The sequence below is a fragment of the Argiope bruennichi genome, chromosome 7, assembly GCF_947563725.1.
Source record: "Argiope bruennichi chromosome 7, qqArgBrue1.1, whole genome shotgun sequence".
Taxonomy (NCBI): domain Eukaryota; kingdom Metazoa; phylum Arthropoda; class Arachnida; order Araneae; family Araneidae; genus Argiope; species Argiope bruennichi.
The window spans coordinates 17,464,111-17,488,538 of record NC_079157.1 but is presented as its reverse complement, the minus strand read 5'-3'; the positions used below and the strand labels follow the sequence as shown (position 1 = coordinate 17,488,538).

Sequence of the window (24,428 nt, the reverse complement as noted above, 5' to 3'; positions counted from 1 at the left end):
TATTATTTCTCTTTTCGATGTGTCAGAAAATGTTTCCGAAATTTGTGTAAGGAAATAAAAAAAAAAGCATTTCACTACTCGCGTGAAAGGCGTACGTTTTTTCTTTCGTGAAAATTAAAAGAAATCAGTCTAATTGCCAGGTCAAGTTTGGGCCGCGGTTTCCTGGTGATAAGGTCTCGGCTTTGGAATCGGAGGGTTTCAGGTTCGAAAACCGATTCCAACGAAGAACCGTTGTGTAAGGGGATGTGGTAAACGTTAAATTCGTCTGAGTCAAACGTCCTCCCGCTCATGTGGTGTGGAAATTTGGTGGGAGGGAGCCTGCTCAGGCGTCGTCCTCGCCATCTGACCGCGGTAGAAAATTACAAGGACCGTCCCAAAACAACCTTAGTGTTGCTTTAAAACGGGATGTTAATACAACTAAAACTAATAAAGATTAAAAAAAATCCAGGCCAAGTGTAGATTGAGAAAGTCAAAAAATGACATGTTAAACCTACGTCATTAGAAAAAGGTAAACAAAACACTAAAAATATTCACATTTTGATTTATTTGTATGCTTATTCCACAACACATCATAATATTAGAAGACAACAAAACCAGAGTACAAGACCAAGCCAAGGTTTGGACTAGAACGAATTTGGTTACGTAGTGATGCCTCTTTCCAAAGATCCGGGATAAAAATGCAGAGAATCATTCGTCATCTCGAAGGAAATCAAGATCTATTCAGATTTAAAGAACGCTATTTCCAAGAGTAGTATTATACACATACATATTCATTTTCTATTACTTTCATGTTTGTACATGGCTTTTTTTTTTTTGCCTGTTCTTTTTTTTATTTTATTTTCTGTCCTTATTTTTAGCATTTTTTTTTTGTTAAAAGTTTTATAATTTTTTATTTTTACTTATTTTATTACTTTTATTATTTTTTTTCTGAACTTTGTAATTACAAACTGTATGTGTTTCTGTTTTTCCGTCATGACGAAATGTCCTCCCGCTGGTGTGGAGAGGGGGGTGTCAGCTCACGTGTCGTCCTCATCATCTGACCGAGGTTCAAAATTACGAGGTCCGTCCCAAAATAGCCCTAGTATTGCTTTAAACGGGACGTTAATATAACTAAACTAAACACTATTTAAATAATAATCAGTAGGTTATAATTGCAGGGACATGAAGTGGTGTTATGTGTGCTTCATTAAACTCGTAATCAATAATGACTATAGAAAATCTTCAAAAAAATGTCATATATATAATTTCTTTTTAATATCTGCAACGAAATTTCTCGAGATCAGTTGCAAATAATTGTAATAAATAATTAATAAAGCGATTTCATCGTTCTTTAAAACAAAGTCTCAGATCTATGGCACCCGCGAAACGGATTGAATAAATTCCACTAGTTTTACTTGCACTCAGAAGGGCATTAAAGGAAGATCTGCGGTGCGCATCAGCAGGATTCGTGTAACCCTTTCTTGAAATGATCTGCGGAACTTCTGCGACCATTTCCCTTAACGTTGAACTTCATGGATTTTTACAAAACTTACGAACTGCGATGGGGCAACTGAAACTTGCATCAGTTGCATCTAATGATAATAAAAAAAAAAAAAGTGTTCAAACATCACGTTTTAGAGTCTTGTATTCATGAGTTCGTGCGCCACGACGACATTAAGAAACCCCTGTAAGCACCGTATGATGGCTCTTACTGTGTACTCAGACGTACTAATAAAACCTTCACAACTGAGCAGAACGGCAAAGAATCTACGTTCGGCATTGATCATGTGAAGCATGTGTTCTTCGAAAATTCTTAGTCATCTGCACCAATCGTATCGCCACCATCAGCTGCAATTCCATCTTGAAAGCAATCAGTACTTCAGCCTTCTCCGTTGACTCTTGAGTTCTCTACGAATTCTACTCTACCACCTTATGTAACCAGATCTTGCCGTCGATTAGAACCACTGGAATTAGAGGTAACGAGATTAGAGGGCTGCTATACTAAGAGAGGGGGGCGGGGCACTCATAGATTTTATGGGAGTACTGTGATGATTCTGCTTTCATCAAGATGGCATCGCAGTTTAAGCTGCATTCTCGTGCACGCAAATTAATCATGTGATGCACGAGCCAACTGCATTTTCTTTTGTTTTTCTGAGATTAATATATGTATTAGATTAACCGGTAAAAAAATTCTTAATGTTTCCTTTAAATAAATATGTTATTTTTTTACGCCGTCATTGAATTAAATATTATGGCCAAAATCCAAACACATATATAAGATTTCTCTTTCGTATGTGTCAGTAAGTGCAACATCAAATGGCCTCATGCATAGCAAACATGCGGGGTTTCCTTGCATGCGTAATTAAATATGGCTTTAAACTTACCGATTTAGAATAGGCTTTATTGCTCTTATTTTCATTTCGTATGAACCTATAAACGCACTTTCATATTTCCTCGCAGAGAAAACGTTTTGTTGCACACCTTACAACCATGCGAGTTTACTTTTGAATGCGTCAATAAATTTCTCCATCTCCTTATAATGTTTCAACCAATAAACACTACAGCCACTCTTTAGAATCGGTTCGTAAATGGAACTGCAAATTTACTCTTGCAGTAAATGCTTTATTACACACAGAAGTTTTAGTTTCGCAAGCGTCAGAAAATATTAATATAAAACGTTTTCACCAGAAAAAATTTTATTGCATAAGTTTCAAAAGTGCGGTTCCTCTTTCGTATGCGTCAACAAATGTTTCTTTAAATTTACTCTATGAGAAAACCCTTTACAGCAAGTCTCACAAACATATGGTTTCTCTTTCGTATACGTCAGTAAATGTCTTTAAATATTCCCGTAGAGAAAACACTTTATTGCAAACATCACAAATATATGGTTTCTCTTTCGTATGCGTCAATAAATGAATTTTTAAACTTCTTTTCTAAGTAAACGCTTTACTGCAGGTCTCACAAACATACGGTTTCTCTTTGGTATGCATCCTTAAATGTCTCTTTAAAACTCCCTGGCTCAGAAAACGTTTTACTGCAAACCTCACAAATATATGGTTTCTCTGTGGTATGCGTTCTTAAATGTCTCTTTAAATTTCCTTTATGAGAAAATACTTTATCGCACACATTACAAGCATTCAGATTATCTTTTGTATGCGTCTTTAAATATCCTCGTAAAGAAAACGCTTTATTGCATATCTCACAAATATATGGTTTCCCTTCCGTATGAGTCAGCAAATGTGTCTTTAAACTTCCTAGCTCAGAAAACGTTTTACTGCATAACTCACAAACATACGGTTTCTCTTTGGTATGCGTCCTTAAATGTCTCTTTAAACTTCCTGGCTCAGAAAACGCTTTACTGCAAACTTCACAAACATACGGTTTCTCTTTCGTATGCGTCTTCATATGTCTCTTTAAATGCTCTCGTAGAGAAAACGCTTTATTGCAAACCTCACAAACATACGGTTTCTCATTGGTATGCGTGCTAAGATGATTCTTTAAAATTGTTAGCTCAGAAAATGCTTTACTGCAAACCTCACAAACATACGGTTTCTCTTTCGTATGCGTCTTCATATGTCTCTTTAAATGTCTTCGTAGAGCAAACGCTTTATTGCAAACCTCACAAACATACGGTTTCTCATTGGTATGCGTCTTTAAATGTATATTTAAATGTCCCCGTAGAGAAAACGCTTTATTGCATATCTCACAAATATATGGTTTCTCTTTCGTATGAGTCAGTAAATGTGTCTTTAAATTTCCCGGCACAGAAAATGTTTTACTGCAAAATTCACAAACATACGGTTTCTCTTTGGTATGCGTCCTTAAATGTCTCATTAAACTTCCTAGCTCAGAAAACGCTTTACTGCAAATCTCACAAACATGCGGTTTCTCTTTCGTATGCGTTCGGAAATGAGTCTTTAAATTTCCCAGTAAAGAAAACGCTTTATTGCAAACACAAACATACGGTTTCTCTTTCGTATGCGTCATTAAATGTGTCTTTAAATTTCCTTTGTGAGAAAATATTTTATCGCACACATTACAAACAAATTGTTTCTCTTTAACATGCGTCGAGATTTGTGGTATTATATATTCCTGCGTAGAAAAGATTTTACTACACATTTTTCAGAATTCTTTCGTAAACTTGCATATATTCCAAATATGAGTCCTTTGGTTAGAAAATATTTTAAATTCTATGACCCTCGGATAGGCTTTTCTTTCACAGGTGTTCGTATATGCCTCGCTAAAGCATGCGTTTTAGAAAATCTTCTGCAACACAAGTTAGATCGGATTAAAAGTTTTCATCATGATAAAACATAAGTACGTATTAAGTTAAGCAGAACCATCTATTAGATATGCTGATATTGTGCATTATATATATTTTACAAAAATCAATAGAATATATATATTTTTAATTTTTCAGAGAACTGCTTGCTTTCTTTGCATATATAACTGTTCTTCACAACATCTGAATGGATGAGATGGTAAGCCTTGTTGAAAAGTAGAGCGTTAACTGCATATATTTAACCCAAAGCATATTGGCTGACAAGCAGGAATTGATAAACTTCTATTGTTCATATATTTAATCTTGAAGATTTATAGGCAATATTTTTGCTCTGTTCGTTGGTTCCATAACCTAAAAAAGATAAATTTTATTAATCTTTGCACCTGAAGTTAAATGTTCAAAATTAATAAAATTACAAGCCTACAAAAATTAAAAATATTTTGGCAATGTGTTACAATTTATCATAATATATATATTGTGTATATAACGCACTATGCAATATATCTTTAACACCCAACGTATTATGCTACTTATTTATTATAATGTGTAATATAAATAAAACATACAGTACTTTCACGTCTTAGTTATAAATATGAACAAAAAATCAATCGAATCTCACATCAAGAAGTAAATCCTTTATAGTACATATTATTAAAAATTCGCTTTAATATGTTAAAATTTGTTTATGCATTTAATTGAATTGATGTAAATGTTAATCTATTGAATTTTAAGCTAAAGTAAAGAAACTCGTTGTAGAATTACATTTTGTTATATTCCTGATAATTAGCAGAGTTTAATTTAGTTAAATACACACAAACACACGCACGCAAGCACGAATGCACACACAAACAGAGCGAGAGAAATAATAGAGAAAAGAATAAGGAAAGAAATAGAGTTTCATAACGTTTTTTTCACGTAGTAGACTTGAAAGAAATTTAATAGTTGCAGAAAAAATAACACATCCTTTAAACTATCAACATCCCATTTCATCTATACTTATATAAAGCTCAATGTATGTGTGTGTGTGTTGGCGCTCTACAAGCCAGACTGTTCGACATACAGCTACCAAATTTCGCACATGCATACCTTGGAGATCGGGAATGTGCACCTAGGGTCCCTTCTTATAATTTTTAATTAGAATTTTAATTATTAATTAAAAACTAACTTTCCCGCCAAAAAAATCTTTTCATTTCCCAACCGCCAAATGAGTAAGGCTTCAATTTTTTTTCCCACGCTAAAGAGGATAGGCTTAAAACGTTTTCGGCCGATTCTGTTTATTTTCTTAATGTTTGATGCATTTAAAATTAAACGTTGTTAATTAATCGATCTTTCAGATTCATTCTAAAGTACTTTTGAATAAAAATAAAACAGAATAAAGGAAATTAAAAAATTTCTAATCTGCAAAGCGTTATCCCAACTGGAGTAGAAAATTCCCGCATTTGCGTTACTATAATTGGCACTGAAAATTCACGCATGCGCATTGTGTTCCGATACCGGACTTGGTTTTGAAGGCTTAATATGTTTTCAACAGATTATTTCAAACGATTCTGTTTAATTTTTTAGTGTTTGATGCATTTAAAACTAAACATTGTTAATTAATCGATCTGTTCATGATGAATCTGAGAAAATTTTGTTGAAAACTTCTTGAGATATTATATAAATTAAGAAAAATATTCTTTAGTGCCCATAAGGTTTAAATACTCAGCGACTCTGTTTTCAGTACTCACATTTAAAAATAATGCGTCGTTTCAGTAAATAAAACATTATTCTATTAATTGCAGTTTAATCATTTCCACTTTAATTTAAAGCATAAATTCTACGGGAGCTGACAGAAAATTAGAGAGATACATATTACGTTATGGCTGAAGGTCTTTATAATATTATGAGTAAATTATTTGAATATTAAAATTTGAAGTTTTAAAATATTTTAATGAAGAAGCAATTAAAATGGGAGTTACCATAAAATATTGAATTATTAAAATTTTAACGTGCTTTAAGATTGGCGAACCGGCTGGTCGCCAAAGGCGGCTAGTAAGAGATAAATGAACTGCATTATGTATATATACTTAGAAAAAAAGAGAACGAGCATTTGTGAGTTGGCGTGCCACAGGATAAATTGTTTGGTCAAAGGAAACGAAATTTGGCACAAATATTGTTTGCCGGGTTGGAATGTGCCCCAAGTAATGCTTTTTGAAACTTTTGATGAATTGAAAATATCAAAATTGAGTTAAATTTTGGTATTTTTCATGCAAACTCTCAACAACATTATTTTGTTAAATTGATTTATGAAATACTCTAAAATGATAATATAAAAATTTTCTTTTTGAAGATACCAATTTTTTTACTGTGCAGTTCCACGACCCCCCCCCCCCCCCCCAATGAGTAGCGACTTTTTTTTTTGGTTTGATGAAAATAATTTTCTTTTCAAATCTAATTTCGAACAATACATTCTGTTTCAAAAGAAACATTACATTTTGTTGCAATATTACGGAAAATGATTTTGTAAAAAACTTGAGTAGTGTGTGTGAGATATAACTAAGCGAAGTTTCAGTATGACAAATATTAGAAAACAAATGAAGCCAAAATTATTAACACTATGATGGTATGGAACTTTATACACAACGAAAAAAACAGAATATTGATTCTGAAATAACACGGCTGTAATGTCTGCAACAATTTGGTACCTAAAGATATTGTGTTCAGAAAATGAAACATCAAGTAATGCATAATGAAATGGAGCGAAATACAGTCAATGTTCTCCATGCGACAGATGGCCGTCAAAAGAGGCTAGTTTGAAATAATATCTGAAGAAGTTCTTATATTAGAGAAAGTGTCCTTATTAAATTATAATCATCATCCAAAAGAAAATACTTATCATAATCATCAAGGATATGCAAAGTATCTTAAATTGATTGATGTTTTCTCTCGATACTTTGCGTACAATGAAATACACAGCTGGTCAAATGCATTGCAAGTTAGAGAAATTTCACGTTTTTTTTTTTTTTTTTTTTTTTTAAGAATAAGGCCGTCAAAAGTAATATTTTTTCCTTAAAAGTAATATTTTCTAGTATAAATGTGGTGAAGTTTGAAGCTATTACGTCATCTATTATGAAGCAATCGAATGCACTGATTTTTTCATCCTCGTAATTTATTATAAAATCGCTCCGACTGCGGAGGATTTCATTTCATTTGTTGAGCAGTCGAGTGTGAGCAGTTTGATGCTACATTGACATGATAATGCCATAAAAATAGATTTGCAAGTTTTGCTATATTTGAAAGAGAATGGAATGAGTTCACGTATGTCATTGCCAATCCGAGAACAGTTCGCAGGAGGTTCTGTGAAGATGGTTATAAAGCACAAATACTTAGGGAAAAAAAAAAAAAAAAAAAAAAAAAAAACACTATTGACGAAAGCAATATGGAAAATACGATAGGAGAACAGCAAGGTGCACAAAAATTGAATTATTTCGGAATAGAGACAAGTTATATTCAGAGACGAAAATCAGTTTTCTTTAATATCTGAAGAGCCTTGTCACGTTTGGCGCAAAGCAAAGGAGACTATGAAGCCAAAATGACTAGTGTGTATATCAAAACACCCAGAAAGCACAATGGTGTGTGGATGCATGCATATCAGTCAACAGGACGACTTCATTTTGTAGAAGAAACCATGAATTGTGACAAGTATGTTGATGTACTGAAGGATCAATTGCTTCGTAGTGCTCGTGACATGTGCCCAAGGCAGAAATCGGTATTTCCGCAAATTCAAGTACGCTACCATACGTCGAAAAAGATAAGACAAACTTTAAAATTACTTTTAAATCTCATTTCATTTCATTTCAGTTCTGAAGCTCTATATCGAGATATTCGTTATTTTAGGTTAAAACTCCATTTATAAAACACTGTTTTAATTTTTTAGCATCACCAGGAATGTTGAAGAATTTAAACTTCACTGAGAATTTATAGAGCATAATGGGGGAAAAAAATATCTCAGAACCATTCCTGAATAAAACAAGAACTTCAAAAAACAATAATTAAAGTTTGGCACCATGAAATAAAGAAAAAAGTGTTGGAAAAACCTTGTGGATTCAATATCTAACAGAGTGGATGCTGTGATTGAAGTCAGAGGCAACCTAATTAAATATTGCATGTTTTTCTCTTAACTCGAACATTTTTATTATCTTTCCTAATGAACAGAACTTGAAATTTTTACTTCACTTCATTTTATCCCGGGGAAACAAAATGAACTCCGATACTGATAACCTGTACATTTTGCTTGCATTTTTTTTTTTTTTTTTTAAATTAATCAATTTATTTTTTGTTCAATAGCTTAATTATATCTTGCCTTCAGACCAATTTAATATATTGACATAAAAAAATATCACTTTAAATGAAAAAAATATTACTTTGGGGGGGGGGCTTATTCTTGAAAAAATGTGAAATTTCCCAAACTTGCAATACTTTTGATCAGTAATACAAATGTTTATTCAAAGTCTGATGCTTTCGCATGCAATACTGTTCGCACACTAATTAAATCTTTTACATGCATATATGTGTCAGTCGGTACATTAAATATGATAAAGTGTTAATTGTTTGTATTGTGCGTTGCACTGTTTGCCAACGGATTCTAAAACCCTTGGCGCTTTTGCTAATGCTTTAGAATGGGTTTAATGCAACCAAACAGGGGTGAGAGGACAGATAAAAGGAGGGCTGTTTGCATTTAGTAATTAAGCTAATTCCGGAAATGAGTATTCCCTCAGTGTCTCACCCATTAGTTAGACAGAAAAGTCGAAAAGTGGTCGTCTAAAGATAATAAAACAAATAGTAACTCCTGATTACATGACACCGATGTTAAACACCCTCTTAGTGTTATGATCAGGGGTCATATAGCAACAAAATTCACGGGCAGGGTAAGTGTGAGTGATGAGAATATATATGCCCCAGAGTTCATAAATGAAATACTCATTCCAAAACTGCCAGTCTGTCTTTTCCAGGTATTATAGAATATATAATTTATCAGGAATTAACTATGTTATATAGCAATTGTATGTAAAAACTGATTTCAAGGCGATCGTATTTCGCAGTTTTATCCAAATAGAAAATTTATCAAGAAAACTAAGAAACTTGTTACACAGAAGTAATCTAGCTATTAAAACGCAATTGATGAAATAATGATTCACCTCATAACAGCTGAAGAACTAAAAGCATTGATGAACTACAAGGGACGATATTCAAGTTCGTCCAAATAAGAATTAACTGTCATAAAGAAGACTTTTTGCTTATGTCCTTATTTCTGTTTCCTTTTTATTTCTTTACCACTGCTTTTCCAATATAAACATCCATTACAAAAATTATTTTATAGAATTCTTGGTTAAACGATCTTAAAATTGATGCAAAACTTATGACGCATCAAATCCCAAAAATGAGGGGAGTTTTATCCGAAAAATTTTTTTCTACAATTTTGGCCATTAAATATTTAGCCACATTTATGAAGCCAATGGCATTGAGATAACTCATTTTATATTACTTTTTAAAAATTCTGATATATATGAAATATATGTAATTTATTGTATATATTTTTCTCTAAAACAACTATTTTCATTATTCCTTCTTCTAATGAATTAAAATCCACATACCTCTATATACAAAATTACCAGCTTTTACATGCTGTATACGTTAGTCTCCTCGCACTACTGCAGGTAACAACTGTAAAAAAAAAAAAAAAAAAAAAAAGGTTTTAGAACATAATATGACAACAGGCAAGACCCGGCAAAGGTGCTTATCACCTTAGACAAAGGAATCTAATTGTAGAACTTTTTAATTTTTTTATACATAAAATTAAATTTTTTAATGCGTAAACAATTTTCTCTTTTAAATAGATGAATTCAAAAGATAAATCACATTAATTTAAACTATGTTTTTAAAAAAGATAAGCAGCTTGTGTAAAAAAGACCACTCAGAAATAAAGTGTTTAAAATTCAAAAAATTAATTTTCAAAAATTAGAAGGCAGTCGTAAATTTTTTTAAAAAATTCGAATAAATTTTCCTGCAAGAAAGAGATGTAAATTTACATATTATATTAATAATTGAATTTTAATATTGTTAAAAATAGGCTAGAAAGATATGCATTCATTAAACTTTATGATGTAAACTACCGCATTTTAAAACCCGCATTCATCACAAGGCAAGCTGTAGAATTTAAAAATAAAGATTAAAATACCTTTTACACAATATCAGCTGCGGAAATTAATCCCGAAAAGTAAATTTCAGTTTTATTAAAAACAACAACGAAAACAGGTGCCAACCGTTTTTCAACGAAGTATGCCTCGGCGAAATTCGATAGATCGACAGCAAATTATGCAAGCCTTTAAATCACAAACATCCATTCCCATTGAAGTTAAATTAATCTGTGTTATCTCTACGAAAAATGGAGGAGAAGTATAAGCTGTACAGACAAACAGGTCGATCTGAGCACCTTAAATTCGGCTCAAATATTTTCGGTGGTAGAAAAGAGCAACTTCGAATGTGGTCCCCCTCCCACACACACACACATTTCAATTAATTTACAATTAAACAATATTTTATTGCCATTTTAAAAATATTGTTTTACAAGTCACGAAAATGTTGCCGTTGTCCTGGCATATGAGTAGCGAGTCTTCCACGTGATCAGGTCGTCCTGGTTTCGACCATGGTTGTTCTTCCTCTGTTCTATCTGTGAGATGTGTGAATGTGCACTCCTGTAAAAAGGGGTTGAGCAAGTTAATGAGTGATGCGTGCGAGGCAAAGTCGTACTCTTGGCCCTATTTGGCGTTACTAAAACAAGTGACGCTCCCCTATCGGCTTTAATCGCTGTCTTCGTAACAGCGGGCTTGTTCATGCAAGTGCCGTAAGAAACAACACACACACGAATTTGTTAGACATATTTTGATTAATTTACAGTAATGCAGTTCGTGCCAAAAAAGTTCAAATTGCTTCAACTGTTCCGTCAAATATTTAGTCATGTGGTTTTCTTTTGTTGTTGAAAGCTAAGAAAGATTCTGTTTAATATTTAGGCAATTAATACGAGGAATAACGTTACCAGGAATGCAGAATATAACTGAAGTCGGATTATCACATTTTTTTAATAATATTATAAAGTAAACCTAAATTTTTATATCTTTAGAAGGTTGTTGAATAATATAATCTAACAGCCGAGAAATACATCTAATTTATTCAACTGATTAATTAAACTATTTCAAGAATTAGATATTATGAAGACACTCTTCTCACTTCCCCTTGTAAGAATCACTTTATACCTCACAAATGGGATGCCTTTATTGACGGAGGGGGGTGGGGATGAATTAATGAGATATTAATTGCTTATCATTGGCCCATGAGCAAAATGTAGTATTTCCCCCCCCCCTCCAAATCATTAGAAGCATCTGGAGGAACAAAATAGATTACATACAGTGCATGGGACCTTTTTGTCCCTTCGTCAAATTTTAAAAAATGACACAAATGCTTTGTCTCAACGGTTTCCTGACATCTCAAACTTTACATAGTGCATATGCAACTAAATAAAGAAGAAAAAAAGATAATAAAGTAAATAAATTAGCTAAAGGGAGACGGTTGGAACTTCTTCAGTTAATTATTTGCGTAGCCTATTTTGCTATGAAATAGCAGCTTCTTAATTTGCAGAGAAAATAATTTTGTAAGTTTATGATTTTTCTTGATTAATGTTTTAGAAAGTAAAGACATATGAGGGGTGTTCTCGATAATAATAATTAATGACGAAAATCCTCCTTGAACTGTCTGAAAAATATTCCTTCGATTCTTTTAATGGGATCAATTATACAGACAAACATCATAATCTAAGTAATTTCCTATTCTTTCCATTTTGAAAAAATATTCTTAATTTTTGAAGTGTTTTAAAATTAAAAGATATAAAAAACAAACCAAGCAAGAGCTGAATTTTTATTAATTTAGAATTTATAATTTCTTAAACAATCTTGACTTCAACTTTTATGAAAATTTAGGAGCTAAAAATAAAATCATGTACTGTACATTAACAATTTACAAACAGTATTGATATTTGAAGAAAAATAATATTTCACTTTGAATAATATTATACAGTTCAAAAAGAGGATAAAGCATGAAAATTATTAAAATAATAGCTTTAAAATAAATATACAGTGCCAGAAAATTAACAAAAGAAATCATTATCTAAAAATTACAAAAACCAAGTGCAGATAAAAGATACCCCCCCCCCTCCACAAATATTTACAATTCACATCAATTTTTTTCCCAGACTAGACTTTAGCCAATTTTTAGAATTAAAACAAATTATATGTATTTAAACATAAATAATTAATTTTCATATTTAAGATACACTTTTCTTGGTCAATAAAGTTGAAATAAAGAAATGAGTTTTTAGTAGCTGAGCAAACGCTACACAATATACTTGCTTCAACTTGAACATAGATAGTGAAACGCCTTCAGTTTCAAAAGAATGCGATAAAATGTCAATTCCTTCAAAAGCTGTTTTAGTTTCTTTGAAGGAATCAAAATTCGATATGCTTTCAATACGTTCAGCTTAGAGCGAAAAAAATAGCATAAAATATGCACAGAGGTTCTAACAGCAGATATGGTTGCAGCTTGTCTTCATAAAGAGCATTCAAAATGTAAAATGGAGAAACAACAGTACTGTTGAAAAAAATCTGGTGGCAAACAAAGTATAGCAACTTAGAAAGATATCAGAGAAAGAATGAAAAGTAAAAGCATCACACTGTACACTTTGGAGAAAATATGAATTACAAAATTATTCCTTTTTATGCCAGCATTCTGGTGCATAAAAAAAATATTTCCTCAAGCAATTTGCAATTAAAGAAATACCTGAGATCTGCCCATTAAAATAGGTGCTCCTCTTATTTATATACATGATGAAATAAGTATCCCAAAACACATAAATTCAGGACAAGGCATAAGTGCTCCCTATGGTCATCAAATTCCACATTTTTTTAATGTAATTTTTGTAATTGCTTTAAATAGTTTAAAGAATTTATTTTTTCATTTTAAAAGACTGACAGAGATAAATTTTTATGATAATAAAATAATGCTCTAGCAACAGCAAAAAACTTTTTAAGAGGAGAAAAAGTAAAAATCAGACATTATTATAGCATAGAGAAGATTGTATTTTTAACTACATCTTGGTAGAGAAACCGCATACTGTTTCATATATTAAGGGCTTATTTCAAATCATACAAGCTAGCAAGTAAGCAAAAAAATTTGTGAAATATTATGTTCACTACAAAAGAGCAATTTTTAAATTGTTTCAATTATATACAGCATACTCTATACCATCAACTTCTTAGGCCTTCTCGTAGTAAATAAAAAGTTTTCAGTTGTTAGTATTTAATTTTATTATCTTTTCAATAATCACAAGTAAAAAGTTTTTGACAGTATGTTTATACCTCATAAAACATTTCTTTAGAAAAAAATGTCACGTTGATCCTTAAAGGTTCGCCATTCCTGCTCTATACCACTCTAATTCTTAAGCCTTGTCCTTTTTTTTAAGTGGTCATTTTTACATTTTTTTTCTACCTGCACATTGTCAGAAAGAAATCTCACCACTCCTATGGTATGATCTCTACAAATTGAAAATAACTAATATTAAGATCATTTTATTCCATTCTACTGTATTTATAATTAAATTATCCTAGCATATTTCAGTATTTCTAAAGTATACTTCTGACCTTTTAAAGTAAATACATTTTCTTTTTCATGGTGATCATCTAGTTTAAATTCACAAAACAATGCAAACAAGATAAGCCGAAGATGATTACAACAATGCAAAATAAACAAATAAAAGATTATTATAATTTTTAAAAACTGTAATTAAAAAAATCTTCTGCTAATTATCAATATTTCAGAATTTTTAAAGTTGGATTTTGTACTTAATAAAGTTAGTGTGTTTTGTTTTCTCCTCATGATAAATCAGCTTACATTCACAAAACAATGCAAACAAGATATCGCAAAGATTGAGTAAAAAAAAAAATAAGGCACATGGTAGAGATTTCCACTAGTATGCATCAAATCAAGCTAAAGAGTAGATTTTTCAAATAATAATAAATTTATCACCTATAAAAAACATACATAAAAAAATTCAGCTACTTAATAGCTGAATTTAATTCCCTTAATAGATTAATACAAAATAATTTTTATAATGAGATACATATTGTATACATTAATAGTGCAAATGCTTATGAAAAATAAACATTATGAACAAGTAAGTCTCGCGTTCATTTTCCTAATGTTTATCTTATATTAGCCTAAGTACTTTATTCTAAAATTTTCTCTACTTCCCTGATATAAATTATACTTTTTCAATTATTATTTCAAACATGCCCATAAAAAGATGCTAACACTGTTTCCAACATATTTTACATATATATATAAATATATAGTTATGTTTTCATAATTTATGTTATTAAAGATAAGAAAAGAAACCCAAAAACCTAGATAAAAAAAAACTTATTGTAGTGAAGTGAATCAGAAAGTTATTAATTTTTATATTATCATACAAATATCCATGTATCTACAAATAACTACTATCCTATTACATCTAGAATGTTATCAAATTTTGATGGCATAAAAAGATCAGAATTGCTCAGGAAGTCACAAAAGAATTCAACCATATTATTCCAAATACACACAACTGTATGTTTTAAAGCAGGGATTTATATTAAATGTTTAACAAGTATCGATGGCTGAAAAAATAAATATTTTCGATATCTTGTTTGCAGGTCATTCTTTGTCAACTTGAAGTCATCATCTCCTTTATTTAAGAAGACATATATATATGTGATTTCTAAAATTCTTAAACTTAGATTCCTTGTTTTTATTCTCTTAAAAATTAGATACCATATCACTTAGAATTAACTGATTATATTATTCTAGAAGACTGAAATGAGGTACTAAATTGCAAAAAGCTTTAATATTTTTCACAGCAAAATTTTTTTCATTTTTATAATTAAAAGAGTTGCTATTATATTACTACTCAAATAGGTTTAATAATTCAATCACTGACAGGAGAACATGTAAATTCAGATAGTTCTTTTGTGATTATTTTAATCAAAATTTCATAAAAATTTAAAATTGATAGTAATCTTATTCATGCAGAACTTGTCAAAAACACATGTAACATTTCACACTTTGAGTAACCTTTTTTAAACCCTCTTATTCCTAAAATCATTCAAGCTCAGTTTCTTCAGCACACTGGAATGCATGAGTTTCTCTTTCACACATAACAAAAATTATCTTTACCCACAAAAAAGCAATAACGAGAATACTTAAAAAACATTTCTGTCCCCAAATCAATCTGTGTGAGAATGTTTATTGAACAAATTAGGTGCCAGGGGTATTAGCTAAATCACATTTGGCTGCTGAGAGTTTTGATATAGCAAATCAAAAGAAATCTGCATTATAATCTTAAAAATAAATTTTATAGGAATATGCACAGTACAAAAATGTGGTTTTTACTGTTATAACAGTTAATACTATTCTGATGGATAAGAATTTTTCTTTAAATTAGGCTCTTTATCTTCAAAGAATTTTATGTTTCTTAATTAATGAAATGGAACTGTCATATTCTACTTAACAGATATTTTCAGTTTCATTTCCATTGAAAGCCTCAGCATGCAAATTATTTGCTGACAATTTCTTACCAAATATAATCCAAGTAATTTTTATTGCAGCTCTTGCATCTTTTTAACATAACTTAAAGACATAGAAGAAGCTGGATTGAATGATTTTCTCACGCTTAGAGAAGAAACAAGACACTAACGGGCCTCTGAAGAAACAATACAATTGTTTTAAAGGCCTGGAACACTAACCCCTTCTGCTTTTACAATTCAAGAGTAATCAATGGTCTATTTTCTACTGCGGCCAGTCAGTTTCTAATAGCAGAGCAGTAAGAACTCTTTAAGGTTTTGGAATTGTAAATAATTTTTGGGCTTAAAATTTTTGGAAATATTTCTAGTTTAACAGTGGATTACATAAAACAGTAAATATAACATCTCTGACATTCATGTAAATACATAATATATTTTATTTTTCTTACATTCACTAATCATTCTATGTTTTTACATGTTGAAATCTATGGAAAATGATTAAAATTATAATATGAGTAATTAATATTGTTAGTTGAAAACTGAAATTTATACAACTTAATTTCAAAACAACAGTAGGAGAAAGAATGTAAATAGCATGGTGTGGGAAAAGCAACCATTGATTATTTTTCTCATTTGTTCACTGTTCTACGGCTATATAATATATTTTCATAGCAAATAATTTCATATAATTATAAATCTTACAAAAAATTTGCATTGGCTTCATTTACAACATTAGTTGGGGATACTTACGAAGATCTAGATGATTGCCAAGGGTTATCACCAAGTGGTAAACAAAGCGAGCGATAGCAGAAGCGGATAGCGAAAGAACGATCATACAATGTTAACAGACTTTTTCTGAACGGGTTGAGTGTCACTGAGCATGCTCCGATTTTACTGGAAAAAATAAGTAATATTCACTATGGTTCATGATCGTTCTCTCGCTATCCGCTTACGTTAGGAGCATCATCAGGATGAAGAATTTTTTCGTGTTTAGAGAATCAAAACTGTTAAAAATATTTTATCATTTACAACTACTAAAAAAAAGTAGGAAAGTTTTTTTTTTCAACGTATTTTGAAAGTTAATTAAAAAAGTATTTTATAAATAAATTGTTTTGTAATTCAAACTTTAAAAATAGGGTTGATTTTTGGTTTTTTAAATATTTAATGAGATTTCCTGAAAAATGACAGTAAAATTAATGTGTCTTCAGTACTATATTTATGATGTAAATTAAGAAAGTATGGTTACGTTTTTTTTTCTTCTTATATTTAAAGTTAAATAAAGATTAACCTTATTTTTTTTTAAATGCTTTATTTAAAAATGTTAGTATTCAAATACCCATATATATGAATTTGATATAATAATTTAGAATTACTTACTTTGAGGAATTTCTGAGAATAACATTTGAAATCATTTTAAAAAGGGCTTTTGAGCAACAAGGAAGTATCAACCAGCATATTAATTGAAGCTGCTGTTTTTCTTCATATCTTCTTTGGTTGAGTATTTTAGTTAAAAAAATTTCTTCTTTTTTTTTAATTGAAAGATCAGCTGATAAAAAATTACAAATTCTAGATCTTATTTTTGTAGTAATTTGAAGTGAGAATAAAAAATACAATAATTATATATTCCAAATATCATTGTAATCCTAGTTCATAAAATACAGGATTATTTGCGTCTTGTTTCCTAATTTTTCTAAGAATTTAATAAATCTTCCACTTAAAGATTCCATGTAATCAATCGAAATTCCATTTAATCAATGAATTTTTTTAAGGAAATAATCACTTTAACTATTTTTGCAATAAAAGTACTTTGTGTACATAATAATTTCAAATATAATAAGCATCTACATCCTATTAATAGAACAAATATTTGATTTAAAACCTTTTTTTGAGCAAAGAATTTAAGGGGATATACTTCTACTGATTTCAATCATACCTTAAATTTTATTTCAGTCTAATAAATAATTGAAAATATAATAATAATGAATTATAGTTTTGAAATTCAGTTCTGGCAAAAAAAAAAGAAGAAAAAAAGCAATTTGTGATATTAACTGATATACGTGAACTATTCTGCAGCTGCATTTTTTTTTCAGTGGCAAGGACTTTCTTTTAAAACATATACACTTTTTTCACTGCATATACTTTAAGTTTGATGAGCATTTAAGTTTTTAATATGGTAACATCAGAGAAAGATAACTGGAAAAAAATCATCAGTTTAAATTAATAATAAAATGTTTATCAAAAGAAACTAAAATAAAATTTAATAAGATACCCTCCCCAAATTTTTTGGATTCTTAAAAATAAACAACATTTAGATAAGATTTAACATGACTATGTACTCAAAAGGGAGTCAATCATAGAATAACTATCTTGGTCATGTCTTGCTGAAACAGTTTTCTGTAGTTAGGCAAGTAAGATAAAATAGAAAATCTACATGTTTTCACCACCATGATTCATATGCATTTATCAGAAGCAAAATTAATCAATAATCCAAAAATAACTATTAACCATTTCTTCTTTAAAAAAAATCTTAATAACTTATAGATTTCAACTTTTGTCCATCCAGGATACTGGTGTAGCTGCCAAGATTATTCAGTAATTTTTTTTTAATTCAGAGAATTTAATTTATTATCTCATTCTTTCATATATATTTAAATAATATAAATATGTTTTTAAAAATTTGATTTCTGAAACATTTTAATTTAAATAAAAGTTTCAATTTTTTGTTTGAAATTATGATTTACGAATATTAATAATTTTATATTTTTATAAAAATCTGTCAAGATATATTATGTTGCCATACCAAAATGTTAGTGTTTTTATAGAAAAAATATAAGAGATTTCTTATATCATCATATTCATTTTATTTATTTTAAGCAATAAATATTTTGATATTTTTATTTGACATTTTTCTAAGCTAAATGAAAGAAAAAGTGCACTGAAATGTAAAACTGAATGTGAATAATAAATTAGAAGAATTATAAACAATTTTGAAATTTTTATTAGACATCAGAACTACAAAATGCATCTGATTACTCTTTAAAAAATATAAGATGAATGCTACACTAAGTTATAAATATAAACATTTTTCAAATATCAAAATCACAAAACAAATTTTGAAATTATAAAGTAAATTATTATGAGTATAATTTAATGTAGAATTTACAAAAGTTTTACAATGTTTAGGTAGAAAAGATAAAAATCAAGGTAAGAAAAAAAAAAAGATTAATTCTCTAAAATATCTGAAAATCATTCAACATAAATATAATTGCCAATGTATACAAATTAAAAAGCATAACAAATTCTGAATCTTATGGACTAATTAATAATACAAAAACTCAAACAATATAATTGAAGAGATTTTGGGGGAAAAAATTGCAGAATAGTAATAGAACTCTAGATTGACAAGATAGAAAGTTCAAAATAAAGTTTACAACCAAATATACATAAAATATAACATACATTGTACCATTATTGAAAATCAATGTTATTTTTCATGAAGTAATCAGTAATACAAAAATTCAAACAGCAATATAATCAAAATTTAAAATTATATGCGTTTAAAAAAATTGCAAAATATATAGGGTTAAAGCAATACATGAGTGACTTGACAGAGAATGTAAAATAATGTAAAATTTATAAATGAATTTAAAATCAGATATGTAAGATTATTATATTCCTTATGAAACCTTATCATCATATTCCTTGTGTTATAATTGAAAAAAAAGAACAAAAATAAATATTGCTTTTGGATATGCACTAATCAGAATATATACAAAAATTAAATAACAATGAAAGTGATATATCTAATTGTGAAAGTATGTGATTAATAAAGCATATATTGAAAAATACTACAGAACCATAAAGAATTTTATATAGCTGAAGCAACATAAACAGTTTTAATATAAAGCTTTATATATATATATATATATATATATATATATATATATATATATATATATATATATATATATATATATATATATATATATATATATATATATATATATATAAATAGTAAGATAAATGATTAAATAGGAGAAAATGATAATAAAACAAAACATTTTTTTACAAAGCTGATATTTATAATAGTATAAATTTTTATTTTTAATAATTGCAGTTTCAAAAATTTGATAAAATTAATCACTCAAATGATTAAAATTCTAATTTAAATCATTGCATAGAATAATTCAACTAAAATTATTTATATGCCTATCTATATGCATAATTCTAGATAATGACACATTTAAAGTGTTAAATAAAAATCTAAATCAAAGCAAAAAATTACAGAATAAATAAAACAAATAGTCTAAAAGTATTTGCATACAATAATAAACTTAGATTAATATTATATCTGATCCAAAGTGCATAGTGTGAAATGGATGCAAAAATGAAGCACTTCGAAGAACCTTAGCGAAATGTTATCGATTAGAGCTGGCTGGTGAATATTTCTCCCGAAAAAATTTTCTTAGTCCGTTAACATTACAAGATCGTACTCTTGCTATCCGCTTCTCACGTTCTATTGTTCAATTTGTATAGTATACCATACGTACAACTTTATAAAAATATTTATATTATTATATGATATTAAATATTTATATTATTATAAAAATATTTATTAAAAAAATTGTTTGCTTTTCCTCGAAAAAGCAATCTTGCCACGATAAGGGTTAATAGAATAAGCTTCTTGATATAAACTTTTGGTGGAAGTATTTTCTATAATATAATTTATAATATAATTAGAGTTAAGAGTAGTTGTTGAATCAGAATTTAAACTCAAACATTTAGGACTGATATTTTGCATTTTCAGCAATTCCAATTTAAAGATATAGCTAACTAACTTTTATGGCATAAAATTCTCATTCCCAAAACTATCATGTTCTCATATCATAAATGCATATACATTTAAGACACTGTCAGGGAACTTCATATGTTTTGCATTTATTTTCCTAGACAATTTCAGTTATTAAATTTCTAAAAATAACTATGCAATGAGAAATTATTTTTAAAAAAATCTATGTAAAGTATTGTAATATTTCATACAATATAAATATTGTTTCATGGGATCTATTTTAGAATGCACCAAGTGTTCAAAAATTGATTGTACCAAAACAGTTGCGGTATTGCCAATTTCAATCTTAAACATTTTTTTAATCATAAAAAGAAACAGATTATGATTTGTGAGAAAATATAATAGTGTTCAAACTACTTAGATAAATAATTCCTTCTTGCATATTTCTGTATTTTTTTATTCTCAGATCGTAATAATGGTAGTCATATTTTTTTTTTTTTATATTATGTATTGTCTTATTCTTCATAAAGTATACAATATTGCGTAGTTCTTTTGTATGTAGTTTGTTCATTTAATATGTATCTTTATTCATTGCTCTTGATAATATTAATTTCATTCATTAACATTTTAAACCGAAATTATAACAATTCAATACATATCAAAATTTCATATTGGTATTTCAATTTAGTTACATGCTAAGCAATTTGCTTTTTTATTATTTGATTTTTGAAAGTTATTTAGGTAAATCAACATCCAAGACATTTCGTATTATGCAATGTCAATGTTTGTTGATATGTATGTGAAATATTCATATGTAAATGTTTTACATTGTTATTTTTATAAATTATGAGACTTGCATATAATTCAGTAAATAAACAGCAGATTGTAGTTGCTATCTTTGTTTTAATTGCTAACCCTTTATCAAAAGAAATGTTTAGTAAGCATTCAGCTAAGCGAAGTCCTAAGGATACCAATCTGTAAATATTCTTATTCTGTTCTTTAACACTGTAACATCCCTATATTTTATGTGAATAAATATTTATCCTATAATCTATAGCTCATGGCATGCCCAATGATTCCTTAGTTAACTAAGAGTACATTACAAGTTCTATACTTAGCAGCCATTCATAACTTCGTTTCGGTAATGATTTCCAAGCAAACCGAGTGAAAACAAATGTATAATTTTCTTAACCATCTCACAAAAATCAGCTAGTATATAAATATTTAAAACAAGTTTTGATCAAAATACTTTCATCCGTATTTACTTTGTTTCCTTGAGTTTGCAGATTTACAACAACTTTGTGTTCATTTTTTTTATCAAGTAATAATATAAAATTATAGAGGTATATTTCTGTTCATAGAAAAGAACATATTTTTGTATATATACTAATAAAAACAATTGTAATAACTATTTTCATTGTAATCTTTTAATATATTTTATTACATAAGTTTATTCACTCTCAAAATGTCATATACCACAAATAAGTTTATGAAATGCTGAAATATATTATATGCTTTTTTTCTAATATAGCAGCAATGCTAAATTTTTTATTAATTAGATACAGTAAGCCAATAAAAAAATTAAATTGCTATCATATCCAAAAAAAAAAAAAAAATCCATGACAAATTAAGATTTGTGTATAAATTAAGTTTAAAAAGTATTTTATTTCTTATGCTATATTCCATAATGATAATAAAAAAAGTTGGTTGCAATAGAACATCATTATTTTTAAAGTTTCTTAAAAATATCTATTAACTATCATTGAGCTAATAACAAGTTCTCAATTCTTGAAAGATGTAGTTCTACAGATTCACTAGAGTATTTGATATAATTTTAATACCTGAGCCAAAATATGGTATGCAGTATTTAACGAAATAATGCATACAGTTGTAAGTCATCAATAGTGTAGTTATATAAATATCTTTGTATTATCTAATCCATACAACTGAACTATAAAAAAACTCCTTTATTATATTACTTGTATAATTATTTTTTAGTTATTTCTTTCTTTAAATGGAGTCCAAATTAAAAGAAATATTCATTAATTTGGAAAGAAAAATAAACAGAAACAGTCTTTAAACATTTTTTTTTAATAATCATGCAATAATTTTTATTATTGCATGAAAAATTAAAAACTGAATAAATATTCATTGATTCATTACCTGTTAGTGATACCTTAATTCTTATATTTATACTATTGTTGAAATATAAATTATACAATGCATTAAAACTTCTGTAAATAATCATGCAAGAATATATTGTTGAAACCCGAAAATTTTATTAATGCACAAATAAACATATTAAATATCAATGATACTTATGACATATTTCTCTGATAAATTTCAGTAAGAAATAAATTCATTATATTATAATTAGTTTGGTTTTGTAATCTTTTTTTTTATTGTCAATTTCCTTTGTTTAGTGATATTTTTGTTAGCTGGCAATTTGGATGTTTCAGGTTATGCATTTCGTAAATATGCAGCACTATGACAAAGTTTGTTTGTTTGTTTGTTTCTTATGGCACTTGCCACTGACAAGCCCGCTGTTACGAGGACAGCGATTTAAGCCTGAGGGGGACGTCTATTTTTTATAGCAGCGCCAACTAGGGCCAAGAGTACGACTTTGCCACTCACGCATCGTTCATTCGCTTGCACAACCTCTTTTTACAGGAGGGCACATTCACACATCTCACAGATAGAACAACCATGCCCAAACCGGGACGCCCAGATCACGGGGAAGACGCGCTACCCCTATGCCAGGACGCCGGCAATGACAAAGTAAAATCTGTTCTTTTGATAAGGAATATATATATATTCTCCCTATTTATTTTTATGACACAATGAAATCAACCAAGATTTTTCAAAAAATTAATAAATATTGAAATTCAAAATATTTTTTTTCTTTTCTTAAAACATGTATTTTTTATTTAACATTTCATTATTGATATTAATCAATTTAAAATTTTATGTAATAACTGTATATATTGTAATTGATTATGTTACTTAACTTTATATTTCATCAAATTCAAACAAATATAATGGTCAAATCATTACTTTTTATGTATTCATAAAAATCTTAAATTAAAAATACAAGTTCCAACATATAAGAATATATAAAATGAGAAAATTAAATAAAAACATTAGATATATATTACTCAACTTTTAAAATTTAGATATAAAATCAGCCAAACTGCTTTACAACTTTCTTTCCCAGAATAAAACATATTATTAGATAAAAATAACTGGATGTTTAAGGAGTTAAAAATAAAATATAATTTTCTTCAAAAGTATAATGAGAAATTAGGTAGTGGTAGTAGACAAAGATAGTATTAGAAGTAAGGTAGAGTATTAATTTTTGATCATTGTACCAATATCTGTCACATTGGTTTAGTTTGTTTTGGAATTTTCCAGTGACTTGATATTAATATGTATATTCTTACACTTTAAGCAAACCTTTTTGTAGCATTTACAATTTATTTAGTAAATTTTCTCATAACAGGAGATTTGTAAAAATATTTCAAATATAAAGAATGTGTTATATAACCATAAATATTAAGCTTTTTGTCAAGGAACAAATTTTTTTGTAAGGTTTTTTCATCCATAGCCACTAAAAAATAAATGTTAATTCTAAAAGAAATCACTTTGAATCAAAAGTTTATCTTTCTGTTCTAATTTCATATCTAAATGAATTATTTTTATGAATTTTAAAAAGTAGACAAAATTGTTAGTCTAA

General features: G+C 28.6%; 1 protein-coding gene across 2 annotated transcripts; it reads right to left on the bottom strand.

Annotated features, from left to right (window-relative positions):
* Positions 1-803: 803 nt before the first annotated feature.
* LOC129975319 (zinc finger protein 569-like) lies at positions 804-16,735 on the bottom strand. 2 transcript variants are annotated; one of them, XM_056088378.1, is made up of 3 exons: positions 16,657-16,735; positions 9,895-9,964; positions 804-4,612 (listed from the first exon to the last, which is right to left on the bottom strand). In XM_056088378.1, exon 3 carries the CDS (start codon positions 4,096-4,098, stop codon positions 2,938-2,940), a length of 1,161 nt encoding a protein of 386 aa, XP_055944353.1. In that variant the 5' UTR covers positions 4,099-4,612; positions 9,895-9,964; positions 16,657-16,735; the 3' UTR covers positions 804-2,937. The 2 variants fall into 2 exon arrangements, with proteins under 2 accessions (XP_055944353.1, XP_055944354.1); XM_056088379.1 differs by lacking the exon at positions 9,895-9,964 and having other exon boundaries at positions 16,657-16,704.
* Between the last annotated feature and the right edge of the window lie 7,693 nt (positions 16,736-24,428).